This window comes from Orbicella franksi, chromosome 7 (genome assembly GCF_964199315.1).
Source record: "Orbicella franksi chromosome 7, jaOrbFran1.1, whole genome shotgun sequence".
Classification (NCBI taxonomy): domain Eukaryota; kingdom Metazoa; phylum Cnidaria; class Anthozoa; order Scleractinia; family Merulinidae; genus Orbicella; species Orbicella franksi.
Window position 1 is genome coordinate 26,771,631 of NC_138151.1, and position 19,990 is coordinate 26,791,620.

At 36.5% G+C, this 19,990-nt stretch overlaps 1 protein-coding gene across 1 annotated transcript; it reads right to left on the minus strand.

Annotated features, from left to right (window-relative positions):
* Positions 1-3,020: 3,020 nt before the first annotated feature.
* LOC145491964 (uncharacterized) lies at positions 3,021-16,140 on the minus strand. The gene is made up of 3 exons (XM_081471269.1): positions 14,727-16,140; positions 6,937-7,117; positions 3,021-5,620 (listed from the first exon to the last, which is right to left on the minus strand). The coding sequence occupies exons 1-3, from the start codon at positions 15,234-15,236 to the stop codon at positions 5,457-5,459; spliced, it is 855 nt and encodes a 284-aa protein (XP_081327395.1). The 5' UTR covers positions 15,237-16,140; the 3' UTR covers positions 3,021-5,456.
* Positions 16,141-19,990: the final 3,850 nt, after the last annotated feature.

Consider the following 19,990-nt stretch of genomic DNA (forward strand, 5'->3'; position numbering starts at 1 on the left):
GAAATGAGTTCCAATTTACTCATGCTTTCTCGCACATACACTGTAAAAGACATAAATAGACATGCGCAAGGTTGTAAAAAAGATTGCTCGAAAACCTACCGGACAACCGATGAGGAAATTTTCACAGCTGATTTGTAGAGTGAATCGCGTTAAAATGCAAAATTAAAAAAAAATCTGAGACAGATTTTGAGCTATTTTGAAATAAGCAAAATTTCACATTTTCTTTGTTTACGAAAAATGTGTCTTATTCTTATTTTACTTTTCATGAATGTTTAATCAGAGCCAATTTCTAATTCCTAAAATTTTAGGTAGGGTCACACGGGTAGGTTTTGAGAAAAACGTCATTAAACCACTAGTGCCCAGTCTCTCCTGGGGCACTTGGTCGTTCATTTTGGCCATTTGTTGACGCTTAATTAAGGTGGCTCAAAACAACTTCCAGCACTTAGATTTTGAAAATGACACAAACACCAATGGCTGACGAATTATGGGTGAAGCAGTAGATTTATGTCATGTGTGCTGACACAGGATGTTCACAATATCCTCAAATTTGCAGACAACTGAGGACTCCCAAGAAAATTGAGTACATTTTCGCGTAACAAGGGCCGATAAATCATATGCTTGCAATACGGTCCCAAACAGGCTCAGTTGAGATTTATTACAGGACGAAAAATGTTTGGCCCCTTCCAAGCGTTCAGTTAGTTGCGGCGCAGCACGAGAAACGGCGCGCGAAAAAAATAAAAAAAGCGCGTCTTATCGCCGTGCTTTTAAAAATTTTTTTCGTGCGCCGTCTTTCGCGCTGCGCCCCAACTACCCAACGAATTGAACGCCTGGAAGAGGCTAAAAATGTTTAGAAAAAATGCGATCACAAAATGGAGAATATTTCAAACGCCAAGCGTGTAATTCTGATTGGGAGAGGTATATACCCGGACGGGGGAGGGGCAGTGCCATATATGGGCTATATAGGTATGTGCCGCTGTGAAGGGTATGGTTTTCAAGCAGTTTACGCTAGGATAGGGTATATAAATCAGAGCGTTTGGGTCTAGAATAAGGTATCATTTTTCACAAAACTGACTGGTTGGTTAAAGATTTTATCTAGAGTAAAGAAAACGGGAATTGCCACTCACAAATATAAAAAAATCAAATCGGCAAGTTTAAATTTACGCAAATCAGCCTCAACAGTGTCGATAGATGGGGAGATTTGGGGAGTTTACTCTAGTATAGGTTAGCAAAATTCAGCTGAACTAGCTCTGGTATAGGCTAAGGGTTCCAGGGTCACAGCAGCACATCCCCACCCAGAAATTCCCAAAGTACCCCCCCTGGGGGGGTATATACTCACGTCTGATGTTATTCAAAACAGAAGCTTGGGAAACATAGTTGGAGGAAAAAGAAAAGGAATCGTTTATGTGAAAGCAAGTTCTCTCAGAATTATTGTAAATCATAAAGCTACATTTACCAGAAAATCTTCACGTGTGATAATGCGGGACCATTCGGGAGAGTGTCAGGTCCAAAACTTAGGGAATATTGAAATGGCAATGAAGAAATCAGATTTGCTGATTTTAGTTATTGGCCCTCTGAACTAACTTAGGACTGAAAAAAATACATCTTACTAACCAGCCATACTTGGAGAATATGGCCCGAGGTCTTGACAAAACCGTACAAAAAGAGTGAGAGAGCTTGGTTAAAGAGAGATTACTTGACTGAAAATGGTAATTCTTCGAACATGGACTGAAAAAACATCGCAAACGTCATACCCTCTGGGGGTACTACCACAAATATTGGATAGGTGTGTGATAGGTGTGCGAGTCTTAAACCCTCATCCCGTTATGAAAATAGATCACCTATTTCGAGAACCTCAAAAAACCCTACACACACGTATAATTATAGCCCAAAAAAGGGAAGACTCCCTCCCCCACCCTCAAACCGGGGCTTCAAACGCGCAATTGATTGGTAGCCGACTAGGGTAAACTCAAATCTGAAGTCTGTTATGTGACAGCAAGTTCTTTCAGAAACGTAAGTCATAAAACTGCAGAACATTTTACAGAATGATCACACAGGATCATTCGAGACAGCTGCCTGGTCAATATTAGAGAATACTGGAGCGACAATGGAGCAATCGTACTGGTTGATTTTAGTTGTTGGCCCTCTGAACCTAGTCGTGAAATAATGTTGGTTAGGTTTTCAAAAACCCATATCATTGATGTTCATTATGTGCATAATAAAGGTAAGTTCACAAGTTCTCCCCTTCTGGTGCTGAGTTTTTTCTAAAAAATATAGATAATACAATAAGTAGAATAGCTTTACTACCTCCCTTAACCCGATAAAAATTATTTAAACACTTGCCACATTAAAAGCAACGTTTTAATTATTGCCAGAAAATACTGTATAGAATATATTTATACAAGAGTAAAATACATTTTAAGAAGAAATAATTACAAGAAAGTAAGCAGAATTGTTACTTTCAACAGTTCCTGCCTTCCGTACAATAAACTTGTATTCTTGATTTTAACTACTAACTAAACGGGTACATTTTTTGACCTTATTCCAGAATATGAAAAGTAGATATTTTTGGCAGGTTGGCTGAGTGTTACATAAAGCTTCTCATGCTTAGAAACCATTTCAAGTTGGTGTTACTAGGCTTATTGGAGAGCTACAAAAGTTACACGCAGCCAATGTTAGGCCTGCAATAGTGAGAAACTTCATGAAATAAATAAATAAATAATAATAATAATAATAATAATAATAGTTCATTTATATAGTGCACACATCCATTACTATCCCTAAAAACTACAATTTTACTCTAAGAAACTTAAAAACTAAAAAAAATAGGAGAATACCTTAAAAATTAAACAGAATCTAAAAAAAAATAAAAATATGTAAGAGACGTGTAAGAGACACTAAGTTGCCTCTTGTTTCTGCATGTCTTTCATACCCAGTACATTTCAATCTACAACACACCAGGTGGAATAGCAGTGCATTTTGTGATATTCCAGAGGGGTGAATCCAGGTTTTTTCAAGGGGGGGGGGGGGGGGGCTGGTACCTTGGGGTTGCAGAATCAATGGGGCATGCCCCCAAAATGTTGCTATTGGAGAACTAGAACCTTCTTGAATACTGTTACACTAGAGAAATACTAGCAATGTCACAAAGTAGAAAAACAGCAGTATAATCATTAATAAATTACACTGTGGTACCTCCCCAGAGTGTCTGTCTTAACATTCTCAACATTTTAAACTTCTCCAAAAGGGAGTGGGTGGCTACCACCCAATCAACTCCCCATTCCCGCCCCCCAAATCAGCCCCTGTTGACCAATGGAATGTTCTGTTGCTGAGGTAATTTTACACCTGATGAGCTATCTCCTACCTTGGTTACAAAGTGGGTTCTATTTAACAATATTTAGTCCACAAGGCCAAGTTGTTCACAGGATGTGGACAAGTACTCAACAATATGAGCATGGGTCAATGGATACATCAAAGTAAACAAAAGAAGATTCTTATTCTGGAATAAGGCCTGTTGACATAACCCGCTAAAATACACATTTCTCTGTGTTTAGTTAAGGCACCAGTGTAACCTATGCTGCATGAATACACAGACGTTTCCCTTTTGTGTGCACACTTAATTCTTTCAACTTGAGAAACATTGCAATCTAAGCAGAGCCTTTCTTCTCTCTTGATGGAGAGAAGAGTAGGATCTGGCTGGCATATTTGACATACTTATGATGAAGCTCTTCGGAAATCTGTTTAGTGACAATTGCCTGTTGCTGTTGTTGTTGACTTTTAAGTTTTTTGATGTCCAAGGAACAACCATATCATTACACTTTGCAAATCTCTGTCAAGGTGCATCTACAGTGTGGAATTTTTTTTTTCTTGGATAAAATTTCAGACACCCCTTGAGAGGTGGAAGAATTGAGCACATGTGCCAGAGAGGTGTCTGTTTATTCATGCTCGCAGTTTTCTAAACCACTCCAGTTTGAGGCGATTGTAAGTATTAATGGTTTGCATCTATTACTAACATAAGAATTTTAAAATCTAAACTAAAATACTACTTTCTGTAAGCCTGTTCTGTTCTTACATTCTCATACTCCTGCACAAGTACCAACAGTCAGATAACAGATTATTTATTTACCTGATCTGCCAACTGATTTGCATTTTTGCTATTGTAGGTGGAAATTTGAGGGAAATCTGTTCAAGATAGCTAGCTCTCTCAAACACTGAATTGAGCTGATCATGTAATTAAATACAATGGTATATATTATAATATGATTTTGAACATTGTTAGATAAAATAAAAGGTTTCCAATGAAATGTTTTCAGTTTCTGGGTAAAGGCAGGAATAGAAACAGGCAAAAGAAATTGATTCTTTGTTCGTTGGATTAATCAAGACAAGTTAAATGATGATGAAAACAATACAAACTGTATGCATTCTTGGTAGAGACATGAATGATCCTCACAATAATTATTATGTATACAACTTAAGCAGCTGTGAAAATAAATAATTCAATGAAACTACTATATCAACATTAGAGACTGTTTTACCATATTTCAAAACACTGAGAAGTAATATATCAAACACAATAGACAGTGTTTCAGCGAGATATCCAAACTCCAAAAAGAGAGTTGAAAACATAATGCACAGCTGATTGATGCACTTCAAGGTGTTTAGAAACATACTAAAGCATTGTCTCAATCAAAACAATAACTAACGAGAATTTTTAATGGAGAAATAAAAACATAAAAAATTAATGCCAATTAAGATCAGAAATCCAGAAACCATGACAATTATGCTCTCCTTTGTTTAAATTTGTTGATCTGTTGATTAGTTTAAGAGACTGTTGGCCACTTTGCTATTCTGTGATTAGTCTTTCCTGGGTCCCCAGCCATTTTACAGTACACCTTTAATCAATTCACAACTATGCTAGTGTGGAACTTTTTGTAATATACAATGCTGTGTTTTGAAATTTTCAACAGCATAAATCACCGTTTTTTCTCAAATTTAAAAATAACACACAATATATTTGCAATATTATTCCAATTTTCACCTATGATAATAACCTCAAAGTAACATATTTTTGTAAGTTTCAAAGTGAGAACTTATTATTTTGACGGCAAAACTGCTCTGCTTTTTGTACATTTTTTATGGCCAGCCACTATTAAGCAAAACAGTTGAGTTACAAAATGAGTTTAAATACTGCTAAATAATATCATGGTCAAAATATGCGTCAAAAATAATGGTTATCGATGCCCCAATGTAAATCCTTGAAATAAATTTCTCTTTGGACATCAATAACATAAATCTTTCATTTATAAAGTTGTGGAACTACGGAAATGTTTGGTTACCTACTGAATCAACATTCCAGAGTATATAAAGAACTAACTGAAATTGTTAGATACTAGAGATGAACATTCCAAAATTCCATCACAAAAAAAAAAACAATCCTGTACAGGGAAATAGTTATGTCAATACTATCTGCGCCCATTGCTTGTAGAATTTGTTGTTGAATTACCGGTTGGCAAGTTTGTTGTGGGTAATGTTGGTTGCACTGTTGACGTATAATTGTTCTGTTTACATTTCACCATTGGATCAACATGTAAGCAATCATCTGAGTACCTATACTCCTGTTTCCATTCTGTTAGGAGGAAAAGGAACACCAGTATTACTGTGTAATTCAATGTGTGTATGTATGCATGATATCATTTACAACCCATATTCATCCTACATCACTACATCACACATGCGTAATGTAACAGTTGAGTGTCATGTTTGTTTTGAAGAAAACCTCCAATTTTATTTTTGAAAACATGGATATTTATCCAGAGAGAGCAAGGACTTTCTAGATGGCCTAATCATAATATTATCTGAACATATCCCAGGATGTTTTTAAGAGATTCTCAAGATTGACCCAGCCAGTTCACCAAAGTTATGTTTTGACAGACACAACCTTGTCTCTGGCACCTTTCACTTCTTAAATCACAGAACTTAGAGGAAATACCTTCATTCACTTCGTTGGATGCATGCCGGTCAACAGAGAGTCTTTAAAACATACTCTTTCCAGTTACAAAATTTGCACAGCTGTAGCTAAAAGTTTAGAAAGTATTGGTCACGTGACCAATATCTTAAACAGAATCTTGCAGACATCCTCAATCTTATTAGGATCTATCTAGTCATATTTTGGAAAGATCTGGGCAAATATTTTATATGGCTCAACAATTGTGCTTGGTTTGAAATTTTATAAACCATTTTTCTGCTTTGGATCAGATTATGATACCCTGTAATATTTGTAACAAATAAATGGAATAAAATTGAACTTTGCTGACATAATTTCTAGACAAAAAGAATGTTAACAATAAGCTGCTGAATGATGTAAAACAAAGCAATATTCACAGAGTAATAGCTTAATGGAGGGTGAATGCTTAATAGAGGTTTGACTATATTAAAAATGTTAGTGTCACTGGAGATAAAATATCAAACTCAAGGCATTTTGTAGTCTTCCTGACAACTTGTCACTTCAATACAAGCAAAATTCATGGTCATGTAACAACCAATTAAAGAGAGACACACATTAGCACTCCAGTGGTACATTATCACCAGTTCACACCTCACATGTCTCTCATGATGCCCTATACGGGGTTTCTGGAATACAGGATATTCAGGCAAAAAATTAAAAGGATACAGGATATTTGGGGGGAAACTTAATTGGATATTTAGATTACATAAAAATTAATGGGGTATACAGCAGGGAAATTGTTAATTTTTGTAACTGGAATTAACAGGATAGCCAAAAATAAACGAGATGTGGTAAATTCTGACCCCCCCCCCCCCACCACCCCCCACCCCCCCACCCCCACTGCCTAGTAATGGGGCCTCTGTCACTAAGGGATGATTCCCTGACTTTACTCAACACCATACATGTAATCTGGTTAAAAATATATCAATACTACACACCTGTGTCAAGACAATTAAAAGCTGAATATCCTACTTGTACTAAGTTTCCTTCATCATTTGGAACTGGCAGAAAATGTGGACATCTCTGCAACACAGTCAGACAAAGATCTACACAAGTTCTCTTCTTGCTCTTTGTTGCTGCTGATAACATGGTAAAGCATATCCAGTTTTTATAGGCTTCCTAAAAGTAATATTAACAAAACACTGTCAACATGGGAGGACGGTGGCCTCATGGTTAGTGCGCTCGACTCCAGAGCGAGCGGTCTGGGTTTGAGCCCTGGCCGGGGACATTGTGTTGTGTTCTTGTGCAAGACACTTTACTCTCACGGTGCCTCTCCCCACCCAGGTGTATAAATGGGTACCAGCGAATTTAATGCCGGGGGGTAACCCTGGGATAGACTAGCATCCCATCCAGGGGGAGCAGAAATACTCCTAGTCGTTTCATGCTACTGAAACCAGGATAAGTTCCAGCCTGATGAACCACTTGCTTCGTATGCAGACTTTACCTACCTTATTGTTCACATAAATTTGCTAAACATAGTTCTTTTCAGAGCATGGTATAGCTTATTTTGTGACCCAAATCACACTGATTTTTTCTTTTTCTTTTTTGTTAAATTAGAAATAATGTCAAGTCAGGAGCTGTAAACATTGAGTAGTTGTAATGTTCCAAAAATATGCTTGAAATATTGCTGGTTTTTGTGTCAAATGCATTACTTCACTCTTTACTTTTTGTCAATTGATTGTTTGATGTGAATGAAAATTAAATATTTGCAAAGCAAACAAAATGTACAGAGGCCTGTACAATTAACTCAAGAGAATACACAATGATAGTTTACGGTATCAGTATACCTGAATTGACCGTCTCACGTTTAATAGCACATTTTTATGTGGATGCTTTGAAAATATCCCCCAATAAAGTATACATTTCCTGAAAGCTTAATAAATGAGGAATTCAAAAATGTTTTTTATCTTTTTGAAACTATAAAAGGTTTAGAAATTTTGCATAAGAAAGCAGTTTTAACCCTTTCGTCTTTATAACAAATAAAATGTATGTATGTAAAATGTATGTATGTACGGACTTTATGGACTAGCAGCAATGTGATTAATGTCAGAATTGATTCATGACACAATGCCCTTCGAAAGTGTGTCTCCAATTTCTCAAAGATCACTCATTGTTTTCTTTTTATACTATTTTAAAGTTTAACATTCAAACACTTGGGGTATCCTTTGGCAAACAAAGTATCCTTTGACAAACAAAGCCATAACCAGATTGAAATTAACTAATCCGAGTAGAGCATCTATCCAGGAACATTTCAGCCAAATCTGTCCAAAGGTGGTTGCAAATGAACTTAAAATGCACCTTCATGTACCTACTGCTTTTTTTTAATTTTAGAGACACAGATGAAAAAAGCTTTAATTTATTAATTTCCAAATTGGTTTCTTCTAAGCAATTGATGACACACCAAGTGTAAGATTTACTGATGTACTGACAGATGACTCCAAGGATCAGCTTGCCGTAATCATAGTGTTTATGACAATCTGTATTTCACAGACATCAAAACAATATAATACTACATATGGTAGCTCAAGACATAGTGAAATGCAGTGAGATTTCTCATTGGGTACTCAGTTTAGTCATGCTACTGAACATCCGCTTGTAATTTTATTATCCAGGAATGTTGATGATTTGAACGATGAACAGCTATAATGATGTGAAGAATATCACAAACCGGCTATAGGTCAAATAGTGAGGAAACGAATTGCAACAAGCTCAATGTCGTGATATTCCAGGGCATGGAAAATCCAAGTGAACAGACGCTTAAATGAAATAATGCCTTATGGCCATGATTGCTCACTGCAAAATTGGCAACCTCTGAAGTGGAAAGTGGCTTGTTATCATACCATTAAAACCGTAAAGGGCACAATAGTATCTGTTTCTCTGAAGACATCAAAAATTTAGAATGTAGAAACGGCGAATAAAATAATCAAATAAAGAAACTATGGACAACTCTAGAGAACCAGGGAATCGAAGCGTGATCGCATGAAGGATAATAACTCTAGTCCACTCTGGTCATGCAATCGAGCCTGGGCATTGAGCAATATACAGTGACAGAGGGTGAATTCAAAAGCAATGACAGGAATTTGTCAACGTTTTGTCAGCGGTAATTACAAATTCAAAATCGTTTATCCTCTGTATCTCTAAAACCAAAAGAGCTTATAATTATCATTCCAAATTTTTTGAAAAAGAAAGTGCACAAAATTGTCTAGCCAGTGATTAAAATATAGAAAAATTGTATTTCTGAGTGAAATTGAGGCATAGTGATACCATGAGTCTGCATTTGAGGCTAGGTGATGCTTATCTTAGATTCTGACTAACATGAAGCCACCAAGACTACACCCCTCCCCACCTCCCAAATCTGGATAGGATGCTTGTCCATCACAGGGTTCCCCCAAAGCATTAAATACCCATTTATACACCTGGGTAGAGAGAGGCTCTGTGAGAGTGTCACAGTGTGATGAGGAAAGTGTTTTTCATGCAAACATGCAAAAAGAGCACTTAAAATTCAACTTTAAGAGTGTCTTTAAAATTTTCACATTAGCTAACAATTTCACTATTTCATTCCTTTAATTTTCTTTATATCCTTTATCCTCTTTTCACTTGCAACCTATTTTCCATTTGAATCAAAATTTCCCTTACATTAAAAATATGTATTTCTTTTTTATTGTGATTGCTTTTGTAGGAGAAAAATAATGAAGAAAGGGGCCTTATCATCAATTAACCAAGATAAAAGGATAATTCACTAATTTTACACAAAAGAAACACTGTCAGTGACAGTGAACTATCTTCCCCAGTTAATCAAGGCTCTTGTCCAGGCTTGCTAGGCTCACATAACCTTGCAATCTGTAGTCTACAGCACTGAAGGCCCCTTGTCCAGCTGTTCCCAAAATAACAATGTGGTCTTACATTTCCTCATAAAAAGAATTATGCCATCTCTATTTTAGACCGAAGACAGCAAATTTCAGATCAAAAACCATAACCTTGGGTTGCATTACATATCTTAACATTAGTTTATCTAGAGACAGCTCCGCATGTTCCTAATTCACCAGGTGATAATGTACAGCATGTAATAATGTAGAAAGCATGGTTCATTTGTAGCTCTAATCATTTCAAACTACTGGGTTTAACGATGATCCAGATCACTCATTAAGTCTTATTGGTAAGAAGATAAGTGTCAGTTTAAGGTAGGCCTGGAAATTGTATTTTAGCTTTTCAAGAGATACTGTCACGGTGATTTTGTTGCATTTTTGGTGAAAGCAGAGCTAAAATTACTGTTGAGTTCTTTTTCTTGTTCACAATGTACTCCTAGCTAAAAACCCAAGATGAAGATATTAATAATTTAAATAATTTGTTAAAGGAAGAGAATAATATGAAATAGTATTTTAGAGATTTTTCTAAGACATGACAACAGTGATAATAGTTGCCATACATGTATATATGCTGTTCAAAGTGGTTCTTAATGTTAACCCTGGCTGAAACCCTAGTGTGCGACTATTCAAATAATTTATAGCTATTGTGCAGTACTTTTATATGATACTGTTTACCACCTTGTAAAACCTTTCCACAGGATTATCAGTTAGTAGCATTTTCATCACTTGGTTTAAGATTACATATTAAGCCTTGTACTTCCAAGCTAGAACAGGGAGCTGTATACTTTATATGGCCTGGACAGAAGGTGAAAATCAGCCTGTTGCCACCTTCTAGTGAAATCCCTGTTACTATTTGTGGAAAGAACATAACTATAGATCATCTAAATATAAGCTTGCTTTCAAGCTGTGCTTTTGTCTAGCGCTGTTTATTGTGATGCACAAATGTTTGAAAGTATGTAGAAACCCTAGCGAATGAGCAGGGCTGTAACTAGTTTGAGGCAAACCGAGGCACTAATTGCCTCGGTCATGTTTTTTGTTTTTGTTGGTTTTCTTTTCAAAGGAAAATGTGAAACACTGCTAAATACCTAGGAAGAGAATTTAACCATGAAAATTGCCTCAGTCTTATTTTTTCTGGCTATGGCCTTGGTGAGCATTCAAAGAAAACCTATCAAATAAAATATTCACATCGATCAGGTGCAAAGTACTATTTAAATCTTATTAGATGTTTTGGGGTGTGTAGTATCGCTATATATTTTTACAAGTTGTGCCGTATTTTGACTCGCCCTATGGGCTCGTCAAAATACAAACAACAAGTAAAACTATAAAGCGATACTACACACCAAAACATCTAATAAGAGATTTATTATCCAACTGCTGTAGTCAATAAATTTATCAATGAAAAGAGGGAGAATGTGAGAGCTTTGCGTGCACGCACCAACCTGTACAGCAAACAGGTTTTCTACTGTACGAATAACTGTACAATATCGCTGTATATTTGTACTGTTATTTGGATGGTATTCACTGCAGTTGGATAATGTTTGTTATTCTGTGCATACTTTTTGGTCTGGAAGAAAGTACCGCAGTGAATGACTTTTAGCTGCTCAACATTCATAAAGCACTCGTTGTTTTTTTTATGTTGTCAAAACTAAAAGTGCGGAATAGCTCAATCTTTTCAATGTTTTGAACTTAGACACCCATGGGAGCAAAAAAATGTTTATTGAATCTTGAGCTGGTACATTACTTTGTGGTTGGTGGCCTATATCTAAGGGTCCTTGAACATGGCGTACTTCAAGATGATTTATGACAGATAAAGGGAATTATTGATTAGTGCATGCTGGGGTTTAAGTGATCAACAAAGAACATTCCTGACAAGTAATTAAGTGCAAGCATGGAATATTCATCATGAAAACATATGTTCTCTACTTTGTTCATTGCCATTAATTATTTCTTCTGGTTTTTTTCAAAACTGTGTACAAACCCAATGTTTATGGTGTAACCATACTGTGTATAGTCTGAACAATGACGGTGTTCATACAGTATTGTGTTTCAGAGCTTTTGACAATGACTTAATAGAATATTCAAATGACAAGTTTTGTATTTCTCTTGAGTTTTTTATATTCTGAATCTTTAAATTCTTTAAAACCATAAATGCATGTTCCAATAAGCTATACTCATTAAACACAAGCTACCTAAACTCAATTAAACTCTACAGAGGGTTGCTTGGGTTTTTTATGTAAATATTGACTTTGTGGGAGAAAAAAATTTATAACAGATAAATGGAAAAAGGGAAATAACAGACATATGATAATGTAAAATTTAATGAATATAAAATTTTTGATTCCCTGATGGCCAAAGGGAATCAAATACAAACCCAATTGAAAAGAAAATTTAAAAATTCTCATTGTAAGGTATAATTTAGAATGCGTTAACAGTAGGAGAAAATATTTCATTAAATTAATAAAAAATTGTGTTTTGCTATGAAAGAATAATAAAGAGTTTAAAATAGGAAGCTTTGGTGCAAAATGTATGTTTTAACGCAATACATGCATAAATGATAGTCTTCTTAGAGTTAATTCGGTGGAAATATTCTGTATCGTAAACTGCCCTAATAATTAATAATACATGGAGATCTTTTTGAAAAAAATAGCAAGGGCAATGAAAACTGATTTTGTACTAGGATAAATTTAGCAGGGGGTTGATTCTGGACAAGCAGTTTCAAATTTAAGTTGTTTGAATTTAAAGGCCAAATAATGATTAGATGGAGTTATCACCTGCAGAAAATCAAGAAAAAAGATGTTTAATATTTAAATCAAACACAGTTGTGAATGATAAGAACAATTTTAAGAAAGTTCTGCTCCTAAAAGACAGCGACCAAATATACTGGAAATAGCATATTTGCAGATGATCAATAAACCCTCAAATTGAAATAAAATGCAAAAATACATAATTTATATAAAAACCATTTAACACTTTCAGACCAAAAAACAGCAGCAAATATGAAATCTATTTACTGAATAATTAAAAAGTTCCTTCTTATTCTGATATTATAAAATTCTAAATTCTAAATTCTGTGAGTTTGGTGAGACATCAAGACCATATTTCCTAGTTTATCAATTATCTTTTTTTTTATTCTCGTTATTTTCTCACTGCGCTGATTATTCCAAATACGAATACAATAATTTGCAAACTTCAACATACATCAATTTTACAAAACATCACCGGAGAAAATCAAAGTTGCATGATTTCTTCCTAAATCCTTTTGACTTCTGAATTTAAGGCCGAGCTCTTTTGAACATTCTCAAAAGAAAAAGAGACGCTTATGTGCAATTATATTCCAAACATATGGTGACTTTAATTTTTGATTGCTCTTAAAATCTAAACAAAGATCGTCATGCAAAATGACAAAATGCAAACACATTTGTCTGTACATCAAATGCGCATATGTACGATCCGACACCCATCAAAAATCACGAAAACATCGTACTTAACATCATTTCTGCCGATGCCAAAATTGGAAGAGCGTTTAACGTCAAGGGCCGTCCGAATGTTCCAGAATCGATTGAAAAATTCGGCCATTGAATAAAAACCAAAAAGATGGAGATGTCATTTTCTTCATACAACGAAAAACCGCCAATTCACAGCGGGGTGCAAAAGATTCGCGCGTATTTTACATTCTCGAATACGCAATTTTCCCATGTCAAATAATCGATCTTCGAAACCGCACGTTTACATCTGCTTACCTTTTGAAAGAAAGGCGTTCACTAATACGGCTCTTTTCTCTTTGTTTGCGAAGACCTTGCTCTCGAATAAAGACGGGATACAATATGTGAATGTTGAAACAGTATTACAACCGATGGCACTTAGAGATTGTTGATGACTTAAATAGTATTTAGGGCTCCATTGTGACATTTTCTCGCGGCTTAATCCTATTGAGGAGCGATCGTGGGGATTTTTTTTCCTAAGAAGAGAGAAAGCTTTACTTTATCGAGCCATATCAGTTGCAGCGTACATGTCAAGACTTCCCAAACCATCAAATAAAAATAAAAACAGAGTCCATTCAAATAAATTATCGTGTCCATAATTTGGTCGATTACAAGTCTTTTCGATATGGTATAGTAAATGAAGATGGTTTCACGGTCGTTTGATGTAAACACTCCCAGAAATAACGATTTGCCGGATCCATTAAAATATATATTTACTGTACCTGCCTGACTGTGTTTTACTCAACATTAAAACAGCGTCAATGGAAAAACGACGTGATTTAAAACAGCGGGGAAGAAAAGTACTTCCCTTCCACCTGCTTCGGCAGTTCATAATAATCCAAGTAAAATATGAGGAATAAAATATGAAGCTCTGACGCATCTTAATTAAACAGCACTGACAGAGTTTAAACTTCATCCTTTACTTATGAGCTTAGAAGCCCGCGCAAATTAGTGAATAGAGCGAAGGAGACCGCAGTGATTTTTTCACGCTTCAATGTTCATCAACAAAGAAGACGAACGATGTAAAAGGTACCAAGAACAAAAGCGGCGTTACGCTATATTTTCTAATTTCTCGAACGGGAGAATTTGATTAATCAAAGAAAGAGAAAAACATTACTTGAATGATCGCGATGAGCTAAGTGGCCTCACTGTGGCGACAAAGGGTTTAAGAGAGTTACTTCTTTGTTTTTGTCAAATTATGTCTTATTACTGCTGTAAGTCTGGCGTAATCAACACATCGAGCGTTGCGAAAAGATTGCGAGCAATTTAGTCCTGAGAAACAAAACATATCACGTAAAATACACACAGCACGAGAATCATTTAACATTTTCATCCTTCATTAAAAAGAATTTGATGTACATTTATATTCAAATTACTCACCAGACAGTCGAGGCAAGTTGAAGTTGCAGAGTAAGTGTTTGCCTCCCTTGTTTCTCCGCAATCAGTCCGCTGTATAATTCCCTCGAAACTTGTGTAACTATGATAAGCCGTATTGTCCACCCCTTGTAGCACGTTTAATTGTTGTTGACAAAAAGTTCTGTTCCGCTGTAATGCACCATTCAAAACTTCATTTATCGGAAAGGATGAACAAAATTCCAAGCGGTACGAGCTGTGGGTAACTCCTGCATCGTCTTGAGTTCCGTTCCCACAGTCTTCACAAACACACGCCAGATTAGTCCAGCATTTAGAATTGTTTAGTCGCATTCCGCAACAATTGACAGACTTAATGTCTATCTCTTCGCCCACACCCGATGTTGCAGCACTGAAAAGTAGCATTAAGACAACAAGAAGCCACAGTGGTGAAGGCAACCGTAAGAATCCACTGTAATACAACAACTGGCAACGGCTTTTACTCCATGTGAAGAGGGCTCCCACTTCTGTCGGCCGCATAAGCGATCCGACACATCGAGGATTGACTGCTTTGATGAGGAACCAACCTGAACTGAAAAACTTCTGATAAGCTGACGAGAATCATACAAGGTCTATAAATGTCGCGGTCCTGTTGAACCAGGTGAGCTGAGGAGATTCGATTGAAGTGCGGTCTTGTTGAACTGGGTAGATAAATTAAGAACATCTACCGACTTCCCGGCATTTGGTTACGCGCTATTTAATATATTGAACGCACACGAGAGATTCTCACTGAGTTCTTCTCCGGTGTCAACTAACTTGGATCAGAAATCTGTAAACAAGGCTGTCAAGAAGAGCGGAAATGAGCAGTAAATTTTTCTTCCAATACCAGTTGTACAACGCATGTGCCGTGACAGTTGTCACTTAGCTGTCCCTTGAGTATTGGAAAATATGTGGTTATTTATAAATATCCAAACGTCGCCAAAAAATATTCGGCAAAAACGCCGTTACATCGTGACAAAGTGGAAGAAACAGGAAAAAAGATACGAAAAAATACCTCTCCCTAGGTTTAGTGACCGTGAAACGAAAACTGCGAAGTCCAGCTTGATTCAGTGATTGACGTGTCACGTAACCTTGAACATAACAATTGAACGGACAATTTAGTGTTTTCCCCTTAGTTTCGCAATTATTTGAATACATTTCCATCATTTCCAAAACATTGTCGTAGATCTCATGCCGATCACTGATCAGTTTTGTTCAATTTTCGTTTGTTAGTTGTCGTTTGTTATTGTGCTTTTCGTTGTCCGTCAATCGGAGAAAGAAATTCGACATCTGTCTCAGAAATAGATTGTTCTCGTGGAAATATTTTGGATACCACTTTTGTTGAACCCTGTCAGGCTTGTCTCAACGATTAGGTGGCACTACTGGCGTTCGAAATTAAGAAATGAATAATTAATTCAGCGAGTGACTGACATTAATGGCTGTAACCAAACTGATGGATTTCTTACTTTTTTGAAAATATATATTCTTGATGACACAGACGTTTTTCAATATTTTAAAGTTTCTTGGTTACGTAATCAGTCTATCCAAAATGACCTCTAGAATATTACATGTAAGGCTATACAATCCAGCATGCTTAATATTTAGTGAAGGCACATATCTTCAGCCATATAGATATAAGTCTAAATAATTTAGATCTTACTATGTGACGTCATCGTTACCTCATAAAATGTTGACTCAAGAAATTCGAGCTCTTATTGGCAGTATTCCCAGAGGGTTTCTGTCAACTCATCATCATTCACGTGACACTGTAAACAGCGAAGGGCCATAGCATGAACAAAATTATTACTGAGGCAATGTCTGTGGTTCTATTCTCTTCCTAGGTATTTAATCGTGTTTTACTTTTCCCCTTCGAAAAAAAAAAACAGCAAAAACGAAAAAAATGACTGGGGTTTGCCTCCTACGGTCCTAACAGCTGGGCTTTCGAGACGCCGGTGATCCTGTTAGCCCTGATAGCTCCTGATCCTCTTCGTTGTAATCAGGCACAAGTAGTAATTCAGTTTTGCTGGGCCATTTAAAACAGTTAGTCCGAATGTTCGACGGACATCCTTCGTGTGCTCAGATCAGTCTCTAATTAGCTTAAAATATTCCAATTTTTCGTTCTTGGGTGTAACACATTCAGTTTAAAATCTATTGAGTTCTGAGAATTTCGAGTTATATCCACTGCTTTGGTTAACTGCTGACAGTTTGACTGACCTGTTGGCTTGAAGACGTGGGATCAGAGAGCACTTTTGCATGAGCACTTTTGCGATCAACCAGTGGGTTGATTAACTGTGGTAGCTGCGCATATCATTTTGCGACTAGGTAGCGTTCAGTTGAATATTGTTTGCATACACGCAAATATCTGTTCGCAACAGCTGGATCAAATAGGTCAATCCATCATTTTGCATGACTAAAGACGTTTCATAGTAAAGCCACTCTATCCTGCTTGATGATAGATATTTGGCTAACCTTTTAGCCCGCGCGCGTCCTTTACTAAAACCCTAGTTTCTCATCAAGTTGAAATTCATTCTCTCTTAAAAGATCTTTCAGATCCTTAGCTTGTGGCCTCATCCACTTTAAACCAGTTGTCCTTGCTGTTTTGTGTCTTTTTATCTATTGCTTACAGAGAATCTGCTCCCCGCTCCCCGCCTTGTGCTTAAACCGCTCTCCCTTACTTCTGGTATGACTGTAAATGGTAACATCCTGAGCGAACAGTTCCGAAACATTTCCACCCCACCTCCCCACCCCCGTCCTTCATTGCACAAGGAAGGACGCACCTTCGGCGATCGTGTAACTACACCTACCCTTTGATTTTCTCCCAGGATCCCCCATTTGTTTGGTTGAGCCAAATCCGGAGGGCAATATTAATTGAAAAACCATGTGGCGCATGGAAAGAGCCCTGTAGTACAAGGTTTACTCAACCCATTTGTCCACGTCTACTAGGATGAATAGTAAAAGTTTCCTTGCACCCTAAATCATAGACTTGCCACAAGTCGACCTTTCCTCATTACCAACAGGCCAGAGAAGAATTATCGGAAAGGACTCTTAGAAGGTCTACTTAAATGAGATCAAAGTTATTAATTACGAACACTGGTAAATAAGTCGTCCACGGTTCAGCGAGAGGCGAACGCATAGGAAAAATTCTCAAGAGAGTCTCACGAGACTTAACCTGCGATCAAGCTTTTTTTTTTTTTTTGGAAAGAAGGAGGGAAAAGGGAATATAAGGGAGGGAGGGTATGATCGCAGGTTACACGAGACTGGAATTATCAACAGAATGGCAGGGGTGATACCAGGAGGCCATGGGTGATACCAGAACGAAAACTTTACCAATATTCTTTAGTATATCAGTTCTAAATCATAAAGGAAATAGATATTTCATTTCAGAATACTGCGTGAACAACAAGTTAAGCTTTCATTTGTTTCTCTGATTCTACATGTAAGTGGCCCTATTATACCACAGCATGAAAATAGCTAGGGGAAATGGCTTAAGGTGGCTAGCACCATTTTCCAGCACTTTCCAAGACTTAGATTTAAATCATGTTCAGTCATTATAACCACTGCTAATGTACACGTTGTTATAATTTTCGTTACACTAGAGGTTACCATAGCAACAGCATCACCTGATAAAAAACACCCTTAATTTTAGCGCTTAGTCCTAATAACTAAAAATCCAGCTCAGTGACCCCCATATTTTATTATCGAATTGTGATAAGTATTACAAGATGAATATTTTGGCAAAGTCTAAAGCATGGTCCCCGGTAAATTCTGACTGAATTGGTTCCTTGTTTGTCCCTACCTACGTTTTAATTCTAAAAAATCGTTATTCGCCTTACTAACTTTAGTTTACCAGCTACCACTTGTTGAGAAGAAAAGTCACTGGTATAGTGTTCCGTGAATCCTTGATTTGCCCAAAAGGATTCGTTAACTTCGAGCGCAGAAAATGATAACCAAAGAATTGAAAACTCTATGGATTTACGAAAGTTATTATTCAAAAAAAAAAAAAAAAAAACGTGATCGCAAGGATGCAATCGCTGGTGTATATATATAGTACCCCTCAAATGTTTTTGTTCGAGCCCACGTTTCCAGGTTTGTATTATTTGTTAAGAGCATCATAAATTATCTGGACTCGACGCTAATTTCTTCCATGTTAAAGTCGGAATCGAGCATTCAACGAAATCTCTATGTGGCCAAAAGCAGTACATGTAATTGTTCCCTCCAGTCCTAATCATTTAAGAGTATAAAGGAAAGTATTTAAGAAGTACAAATAGAAGTATGAAAGAAGGTCTTATAATGAATACGACGGATCCGTTTGAATTAGGGGTGAGAGAAATGTATTAGTCTTCGGTTGTGGAGATAAGACTGGGGTATCGAGATCGATAAATAAATCGAACACACTTGTATAACAATAACTCCGTCATAAATTAGTTTTAAGTAATTGTTTTGATTTCAGGAAGGAACATGCATGCGTTGGGAAAATGTTTTCTCTTGGACAATATAATAGAGACAATAGAATACAAAAAAAAAATCGAAAAATCTGTAAAGTTGTCTCAGCTGTATCTCGTACGTAAACAATGTTGATTTGTCCACTCAAGTAGCACGTAAGAGGGAAAACGGCAGCGATCTAAGTTTACTCTTCAAAAGGAAGTTTTTTTAAACAAGCAATCAATAATCGACGGATACAACGATTTCCAACCTCCGGTGAAAAGGATGGAAAGAGAAGACATAGATTATTCTTCGAGAAATAAGCGTTTTGGCAGTGTAGATTACATAGGGTGATTAGAAAATTTTTCCGTCGGCGAAACAATCTCGGTTACAGATTTTGAGAATTCTACCGCTTAATTTACCGTGTTTTCCAACCCCAGTATTTAAATGTGAGCTTACTTTCGATACATTATGCTCGTTGTGGTTAAAACACTGAAAATTCGTGCACCGGCAATATTTTTCCTATAAAAATCATTCCAGTTAAAATCACAAGAGAAATTAAGTCTTCTCGATCTTGACTTTTCTCCGGAGGTTTCAGCGACTGTTTGAATTAAGCATGATTAGCTATTGCCTAGATTAGAAACACGAAAGGAAGTTAAATTTGCGATTCAAATCTCCTTAGTGACGTATGCCTAAAGAGTTAAAAATTCAAAACACATATTCAGGGGAAAGAAACTTTTTTAAATGAAAGATCATTGCATTTCCTCCATAAAATTGCGGTCGTATTTAAGGGGTTTTATAAACTGAAAAAATGACTGCGTGACTAAGCATAT